This window comes from Adiantum capillus-veneris, chromosome 18, assembly GCF_014529385.1.
Source record: "Adiantum capillus-veneris isolate H3 chromosome 18, ASM1452938v2, whole genome shotgun sequence".
Taxonomy (NCBI): Eukaryota; Viridiplantae; Streptophyta; class Polypodiopsida; order Polypodiales; family Pteridaceae; genus Adiantum; species Adiantum capillus-veneris.
The window spans coordinates 98,965,836-98,975,139 of record NC_140948.1 but is presented as its reverse complement, the minus strand read 5'-3'; the positions used below and the strand labels follow the sequence as shown (position 1 = coordinate 98,975,139).

Genomic DNA, 9,304 nt, shown 5'->3' with positions numbered 1-9,304 from the left:
TAAGTGAAAACTGGGTCTCACTGGCAAAACTCCAACTCGTGACCTACATATGGGATCATTTGTCCAGTGCCTGGTCGTATCCTAAGGGAGCCATCAAGAAGACTAGATCTATCAGCAAGCCCTATAAAAAGGTGTGGATCCCAAAACTCGCAAAAGCCATGCAACTCACAAACCCATCATGGATGCTCACTCTAAACAACAAACAACAAACTGCCATCCACATTGGCTGCACATATGGACAAACCCAAAACCAATGCGCCTCTCTCTCTCTCTCTCTCTCTCTCTCTCTCTCTCTCTCCAAACAAGGACCTCTCCTGCTCTCTCTCCAAACAAGGACCTCTCCTGTTTTCTAAGAGTTGCTCACTAGCAGTCAAGAGGATACAATGTTAGCAGAAAAAGATGGCATGGTGAACATGGAGGCAGAGGCAGACAAACAGAAAAAGATAAGTGACAAGCACAGGGTTGCAAGCATTGTGAACTACAATTGCCATGGCCTGCCCGCTAATTCAAAGGGCAACGCTGACAAAGAATATCAAAGCAAGGTTTTTGAAGCGCGTGGGAAATGAAGGTCGAGAAGTTCCGAGCTGAACTTTTTCTCCAAACGCCAACTTTTCTGCGTCAATCAATTGAACCTCCAACCCAACAAAACTGCATTTCAAGCAAAGTTTGTGGAACACCATCTATTTCTCAGCTCTTCCTACCATGCAGATCTCATCTCTACCAAACAGTGAGCAGCAAGAACACACTTTTATCGATAAATTTCCATCGCACCAAAATTCTGATTTGTGCCTCTCACTCATTCGCATAAGTAATTAATAACATCTCTATTCTCACATATCCATTTCACCTCATCCTATCCTTGTCCTCATACTTCATCCACATTTCAGCTTCTCACACGTTGCAGTTTGAAATGGCCCCAGCTTTTTTGCACAAAATTAATGTACTGCCTTTACCAGTATTCTTTGGGAACTTCTGCACACAAATGAAGTACTTTCTTCATAAATTTTTTGCTGAGGAAAACAAAACCCATTACATAATAAAATGCAAATTTAACGGACTGAAAATCTGCATTCAGAGTTTTATTGCATATTTACAAAGAGCAACAAGAGGTTCTCAAACGGAGAACACAGTAAGATGCAAATCAACAAATTGAAAATCCGCATTCAAATTTCTTATATGGTGACAAAAGCATACAACAAAATAAGAGTCATAGCTTGCAGTAATATTTGCCAACTTGTACATCACCAAGCCAAAACCTTTCCAATAACAAGTCATCTGTGGAAAAACTTAATAAAGCAAAAATGACTCCAGGTTTGCAGTAATTGAGCTATACCTGTCACTAATACTCCTACACGCAGAAATGGACATGAAAGATGGCAACCAGCAATTAAAATAGATCCTCATAGAACTCCCATTAGCACAGAGCTACTCAAATGAGTATGAGCTCTTGTCTCCTAACTTGCCATCAAATCCAAAACTCGTCATATTCTAGCTATCCACCTACTTGTCATCAAAGCCAATGCTCCGAAACATCCTTTGCCCCACCTCAGCAACTCCTTTACAGTCAACCCAACATCCTTTTTGCACTTCTTATTTATCCGTTGACAGTTGTTATATGTCACTGACTTAGCGCACATGAGCCACCGGAGAGAGAGATCAACAAAAAAACTTACCAACCATAACTTACAGAAAAAGGAACCAGGACCTCTCAGCACGTACAACTTGAGTAGATGTCGAATTCTCTACAAAATAGAGGACAGAGTCTTTGTTAATTGAAAGTTAATAAGCATATCTATTTACAAACCATAACTGTAACATTGAGCCTCACTTGCATAAAAGATAGCTGAAAAGAAGAGCTCTCCAGGAGCTTCAATCTTCAACTCTGTGACAATAGAACATGTAGCCAGTAAACTCATAAAATATGTGCAGCAGAAGCAAACAAAAGACGAGATTCATCTGTTTCTTTCTGCTGGCAGCGGTTTGTTGAAGCCACACTTCCAGTTCATATATTGCCAAGGCTGCCGATTAGAAGCAACTTTACTGCATACACAATCACATCAGTAACATGTTTTCCCTTGGTCGAATCAAAGCTCACAAGGATTCCAAGCTTCCTCATCAAGCCTTCCTCCATTTCTGCAAGTGAATCAAGCTCTCCATTGTTACGCTGCTATGAGACCATCACATCAACAAATTTGGAAACAAGGGCCCTTAAATTTTTCTTTCCGTCCAGCTGTATGATGCCAAGGAGGTGAGTTTGAGCGAGAGCACGACCCTGAAAACGACGGAGAGTAGCAATGTCCTCGGGCACCGGATCTAGACCGGGGGCGGTAGCTTGATCGAGAACGGTCATGTGACTACCCGTATTACAGAGGCCGGTCCACCTGAAATTCTCGGTCTCGATCTCGCTCATTTGGTCATGCAGAAGGTGAGCGACAATCAGACCTGGAGCGCCGGTGGTGGTTGTAAGGGGACAATATATATTTGGAGCGCAAGCGGCGACTGTGCTTGTGACGGGCATTTTCAGGAGGGAAATCTGGAATAGAGCCATCTCTCTCTGCGATGAGGAGGAGAGGGGCTCCTGTGACGTAACTGTAGCTCTCGCTTCCCATAGCCTACCCGATGCAAACGCACTGACGCAGCCTCCATGTGCGAGAATGCCAGTGTCTCTAGAACCTTCACAGTTTCTGGAACCTTCTTAAGAGTGAGACTTCAGGGCGCATCCGCATGGCCGGGGTGGAACCCCCGCCACTGGTCAGCAAGTTTGTCACCCTCGGATAGCTGCTGCCAGCGCGAATGAACCTTTTGTCCAGACGAGGCGGGGGTAGCGGGCTTGTTTACTAACTCTGCCGATTTCGGCATAGTTAAGCTTCCCATTATTCGTTTGCTGACGACTGCGGGCTGGGGTTCCACCCCCTCCCGTGCAGATCCGCCCTTAGGAAAGCTGCACTGGGCGTCCAGGCAGTGTGGCTCTCGTCACTATATGGCACGGCTCCAGCCAGGGGGGAGATTCGGGAATCGTAATACAATCTCAGCCGTCCATCGACGCAGTGAACTAGGGGGTGAACTAGGGGCAAAAATGGCACCCCGAGTTCACTCCCTAGTTCACTCGCCTCGCGAGATGTGGGTCGAACTCGAGACCTCTCGGTTGCTACACGAATGCTTTATCACCACGTTAGCGTGTGTCGTTGCCCATGTTGGCATGGCACATGATCACACCTTAGTTTACCCGCCCCTAGTTCACCCTCACCCACTTTAGTTCACCCTCGTTCACGCCCAGTTCACTGCATGATCCGACAGTTGAGATTAAAGCCGCCTCGCCCCCCCCCCTCCCGCAATTTGGGCCCTAGATCCCCTCTAAGCCATAAAGTCGTGCCATATAGTGACAAGGCAGCGTGGCGAGAAATGGTTTGCTGCAGCTGAGAGCGCCTGCACATAGGCCTTCCCAATTGGAAACCTTTTTGAAGGTTGTACATTCCCATAGGTGATCTCCTAGCAAGTAGATAGGTGGGCTCCCATTGGAGCTGCCAAATGAGGACCAAAACAAAAAACTTTTGATAGGAGGTAAAAGGATCTAGTTGACTTGTGCTAGCAGGTCATTTCCAATTTAGAAGGCCTTCCAAAATGTAGAGGGTGGTTCAAAGACCCTCTATAATAGAGGTGCTTCCAAGGTGTGCATCGTATGTGGTGGTGGAGGCCTATATGACTGCATTTTTTAATTTAAAAACATCGCTATCAGGTCTATGTGAAGGCGCTCTGAGACGTTCTTCCTTCGGACCCGCCAATTCTCCTCCCAACCCTCCCCCCCGCTCGGAAGACTTGTTGGCCTCTCTCAGCCGTTCTTGTAATGAGCACATAGGTGCCGCAACACCGGCCAGCCGCGCTGAAGAAAGGGGCGTGAGCCCACTTGGATTGCACTTTTTTGATGGCCGGAGGCAGAGAAGAGCTAGGGCTTGACCTCCACGGCCAGCCAGCACACTACTTGGTGTCCACTCAATGCAGCTCCCGCCTTGAATGTTACACGCGTCTCCCTCTTCTTTGTCGATCCTCACGGTTGCCCCTCCATGTGCTCAAGACTAAGCCATGGCTGACCAACTGCAAAGCTAGCCGAGCGGAGGCCGGAGGGGACCTTGTGCTAAGGCTATCTGTCTTTTTTCCTCTTCTGCCTCCTCATCTGAAGACTTGCACGAAGCATTTCTTCCATCGGCCTCGTGTGATCCCAGCCTTAGGAGTTTCGAACAAGATTACCTTGCAATGGTAAGAAGAAGAAGAAGAAGAGGAAGAGAATTTTGACGTCGTAGGAAACTATGCCAAGACCTTAAAGATCTATTCGACGAGAAGAGTTGAACTCAAGACCTGTTATTCAAGAGAGAAATGGCATAAACAATCTACCACACTTGGGTGATAGAAAGGTTGTACCATTTTCCTCTTCTTATTAACACCCACACACACACCCGAGAAGAAGAGAATTTTAATGTCGAAGGAAACTATCCCAAGAGCCCTTAAAGATCTATCCAACGAGGAGAGTTGAACTTAAGGCTTGTTATTCAAGAGGGAAATGGCATAACCAATCTACCACAAGTGGGTGATAGAAAGGTTATACCATTTTCCTCTTCTTATTAGCACCCACACAAACACCCAAGAAGAAGAGAATTTTAACGTCGTAGGAAACTATCCCAAGAGACCTTAAAGATCGATCTAACGAGGAGAGTTGAACTCGGGACCTGTTATTCAAGAGGGAAATGGCATAACCAATCTACCACGCTTGGGTGATAGAAAGGTTATACCATTTTCCTCTTCTTATTAGCACCCAACACACACCCCCGAGAAGAAAAGAATTTTAACGTCGTAGGAAACTATCCCAAGAGACCTTAAAGATCTATCAGACAAGGAGAGTTGAACTCAAGACATGTTATTCAAGAGGTAAGAAGATCCATGGTGCGCAACTTGGACAAGGATCCCGGGCCCCTCACGGCCATTAGATGGCCAGGGGCCACTCCAAGTTTGCTACCTATAAGATCAAACTTGAGCGCCACTTCTTCAAACGCACGTGTGGGGTCTTGGTGGTTAGTCTCTGTTGTGTGCCTTGAGCTTCCTTAGTCTTCTCCAAGTTGTATGTGTTTTCCTGCAACCCTAATTCCAACAGTTGGTATCAGAGCAGGTTGCGTCCTCCCGGGCTTAGTCGCCAGCAGCTCCAACACATGCCTGCTCACTTTCTCCAATTTTTGTGAGCTTTGGCAAGCATTTGTAGGTTGACGAAAAATTTGGGTGTGCTCAAAGAGCTCAATCTACTCATATTTTTTATTCGGGCTCATTTCGGCCTCTGTTTCCACTACAGGCAGTACTGCGTAGGCTATTTCGTCATTTTGTGCAAAAATTTTGTCATTGCCGTTTTCTGCATAACAGGTCCCTTACAGTCTTCTATGGTTTGTGCTATATAGCACGTATTGTGCCCGCTTTGCTCCTCCTCTTTTCGGGCAGTTTCACATCAGGTGCAACATTTACCATGGTTGACAACAACATAGATGTGTTCAAAATGTTTGTTGCTGAGGACAGATTGGATGGGACAATTACCCTATGTGGGCTTATATGATGCAACATGTTCTTGTGTTGAAAGGCATCTGGAATATTGTGCAAGGCATTGATGTACATTCTGGTTCTGAGGATGTAGGCGATGTTGAGGATGTTGAGGATGTTGGTCTTGTTGCAAGGATTGTTGTTGTTAGAGTTGTTTTGCCTACAACAGAACAAGCTCATTGGGATGTAAAGGATGCGTAAGCTCATGCGTTGATTGCGTTTTCTGTGAAGCGCATAATTACTCCTCACATTCGTTCAGTGAAATCTGCAAAACAGGCTTGGGATAGTCTAGCTGGTCTTTATGCAAGCCGCAATGAGGCTAAAATTGCATTGCTGTGTAAAGAGCTGGACTCGAAGATTATGCATGAGGAAGATGATATGGACACTTTCCTTGCTGGTATCAAGGATATCAATGAGCAACTTATTTCTGCAAGTGAAGTCATTTCAGAACAGTCTGCATTGCCAGACTCTTACCAGACTTTTGCTAGTACTTGGAGACTTATGACCTAAGAAAATCTTGAAGTTGTCCAGTTTGATGCATTGTGCACATTGTTGTTGCAAGAGTCACATCCCAGAAAAAACAATACTAGATAGTGTGCAATTGAACAGGCTTTTATTGTTGCTCAAAGAAAAGGTGGTAACAACAATGCAGCCACTTCTTATGGTTCTTCAGCGAGTGGAAAATCACATGTTCCTAATGCTTCTGTTGATAGCAATTCGTCTAGAAATTCTCGTGATAAGGACAAAAAGAAGATGTGTTCCACTATTGTAAAGCTTATGAGCACTTGATCAAGCAGTGTCCTAAGGTGAAGGCCAAAGAGGCTAAGAAGAAAAAGTGTGGTTCCACTGCAAATATTGGTTTCACTACAAATGCAGCTATTGTTGAGTCTTCTGTGAAAGGAGACTGTGATGTTGATGTTGATGCAGAATGGGCTTTTAGTGCAGAGTGTACCTATAATCCTTTTGTCCATGATGCATGCATGTTAGTTGCTGTAGATTCACATATGTGGTATTTTGACAGTGGTGCTACAAAGCACATGTAATGCAAATGGCCTATGAACTTTGAGAATAGCGGAATTAAGAGAATTAGAGTGAGCATTGTTGTGAGATTACTTTGAGAACTTGGAGGGTGAACTTAATTGATGGTAGCAACATAAACATAGTACTTAATTAACTTGGCATGAACAATACTTTTACAAGAGAGAGAGTATTAGAGAACGTGACAATAGATGAGGACCGGATTTACTTGGACCGGTCCCCCCTCCAAAAGGCGTTTGTATTATAGATTCTCCCATCAAGAGAGACTTTGTTACAATACAATCTTTGTGTTCTTTGTGACCTTGGTGATGCTATGAAGATGGAAAGCTTCATGCATCACGAGCTTAACATAAACTTTGCAAAAAGCATTAACTATCCCAAGCCTCAGTCCCAAGGCCTCAAACACCTTCGAAGGTGGAGAGAGCTAGCGGGGAATGAGGGTAGGGAAGAGGAAGAAGAAACATTCCATAGGAGAAAGAAATAGTTCCTCACTTATTACTACTCTTCTTGCTTAGCATAGCATAATAGCATAGTAATGAAGATGAAGAAGATGTCAAGCTTAAGCATTTAAGCATGGCTCTTGGTTGGATTTGCATTCCATAGCCAAGAGTGTTCGTGTAGGCTCTCCACTTCTCAACAAACTTGGAGAAGGAGATGGAGCTCTTCCATTTTTCACTCCACACAATGAGAGAATGTGTGTGTGGGAGAGTATACCCCCCCTCTCATGCTTGGTCCACATCTCTCTCTCTCTCTCTCTCTCTCTCTCTCTCTCTCTCTCTCTCTCTTGTATTATTTTATTATTTCCTTTGGACATGTGTCCTCTTTTTCTTCTTTTGAGAGAAAGAAGTTAATTATTTATTTTTATGTATCTAAATTCCCATTGGACCCCTTTAAAACCTAACCAATAGCATTCAAGCACATCATGAGGGCCACATGTGGAGAATCATTTGAACATGTGTCTTTTATGCTTATTAAGTCATTTGGTTGAATGGAATACTTCAAGGACTTATTCAATCAAGTAAACATGTGTCTTTTATGCTTCTTAAGTCATTTGTTTTGAATTGAATAATTCAAGCCTTATTCAATCAAGCATGGACGTTCATGCCTCTTGAGGACTTATCTTTGAATTTAACATTTCAAAAACCTTAGTCATTTAAGCATAAAAATCACCTCAAGCTTTGGGCAAGGTTCCCACAACCACTTTAAGCGTCTTAGCACCCGATGCTTGCGTACAATTCCCACCTCGAGATTAGCCCTAGCTTACGTAAGGTCAAAGGACTTTTTAACAGTAACTTTTGGAGGTCTTTAACGAAGCTAACCCTAAGGTCTTTTAAGCTCCATTAGGTAGCATTGCTCTTGACATACCATCTCTCATTTGGACCCCTTTACCATTGGCCCCGTGTTGAGATAGATCCGTAAGCAGATATCTATATTCTAACCCTTGTTCCCGTTTATTATCCCACATTAAATGATCAGTTTAATATGATAAAATCATTCGGGTTGGTTAGATATTAGATTTTATGACAGCACATTACCTCACATCGTGATTTGTTCACCTCTATCGAGTTTGTCCCTCATGGGAATTCAATCACTTGTGCCAACAATGCCTCTTATCTAGTTCAGGGAGTTGGAAAGATTGTGCTTACTGCTGCAAATGGAAATTCTTTCACACTTGTTGATACACTTTATGTACTTGGGATCAAGAAGAATCTTTTGTCTATATCTGCACTTGCTAGACTTGGTCTTGTAGTCAAATTTGTGGATGACAGATGTACAGCACATGATCTCAGTTTCGGTGATGGAATTCTTGCACTGGCATTTTATATCGTGGACTGTATAAGTTCACTTTGTATGACAACTGTGGGCAGAATTTTGCAAATGCAGTTGTGGATTCTAAGGCTATTTCAGATGCAAAACTTTGGCACGCACGTTTTGGACATCTGAATTTTGCCAGTTTGCTACGTTTGCAAAAATGTGATATGGTTGCTTCTTTGCTGCCACTTGAAGCACCTGTCAAACATGTCTGTGAAGGCTATATTTTGGATAAGATGCAGCATTTTAAGTTTCCAAAGGATGGTTCAGTTAGGGCCACATGCAGGTTGCAGCTTGTGCATAGTGATGTTTGTGGGCCCATGAAAACTCCGTCCTTGGGCAATTACCTTTACTTCGTGAATTTATTGATGATTACTCCAGGCATGCATGGGTATATCCGCTTAAAGCAAAGTCCGAAGTATTTATGTGCTTCAAACAATTTCTGGCTATGGCTGAAAATGTCTCAAAATGTACTATGGGCACCCTACATTCCGATCGAGGGGGGGAATATATGTCTCATGAATTTAATGCATTTCTAGCTAGTCGTGGGATAAAACACCAATGTATTTTTTGCAGTAAGGAGGAAAACCTAAATACATTCTATGTCATGTTGGGGAGCTCATTGAGCAGATTTTCAAGGTGTTGTGTCACCCTAACACTTCTAGAGTATTTTCTACCATGCGCTTCCACATCAGTTTTGCAACCAGGGTCATAACTATGCCATGATGGTTGACTAGGTTGGGTGTTGTAATTTTGTTCTCTCTTTAATATAATACTCTCTTGCTTTAATGGAAAAAAAAACACCGATGTACAGTGCCTTATACGCCTCAACAAAATGGTATTGCTGAGAGGAAAAACAGGTCACTTACGAAAATGGCAT

The 9,304-nt window shown here is 43.5% G+C and overlaps 1 protein-coding gene across 1 annotated transcript; it reads right to left on the bottom strand.

Moving 5' to 3' along the window:
• Positions 1 to 439: 439 nt before the first annotated feature.
• On the bottom strand, positions 440 to 2,952 carry LOC147436077 (uncharacterized). Its single transcript, XM_086488975.1, has 5 exons — positions 1,829 to 2,952; positions 1,674 to 1,742; positions 954 to 972; positions 848 to 890; positions 440 to 648 (listed from the first exon to the last, which is right to left on the bottom strand). The coding sequence occupies exons 1-5, from the start codon at positions 1,832 to 1,834 to the stop codon at positions 507 to 509; spliced, it is 279 nt and encodes a 92-aa protein (XP_086345101.1). The 5' UTR covers positions 1,835 to 2,952; the 3' UTR covers positions 440 to 506.
• Positions 2,953 to 9,304: the final 6,352 nt, after the last annotated feature.

Bases quoted from the DNA above. Each gene is read 5' to 3' on its own strand.
- LOC147436077 (XM_086488975.1), bottom strand. The intron at 649-847 runs GTGAAATGGATA...CTTGAAATGCAG, and splicing joins GAGGACAAGGATAGGATGAG to TTTTGTTGGGTTGGAGGTTC.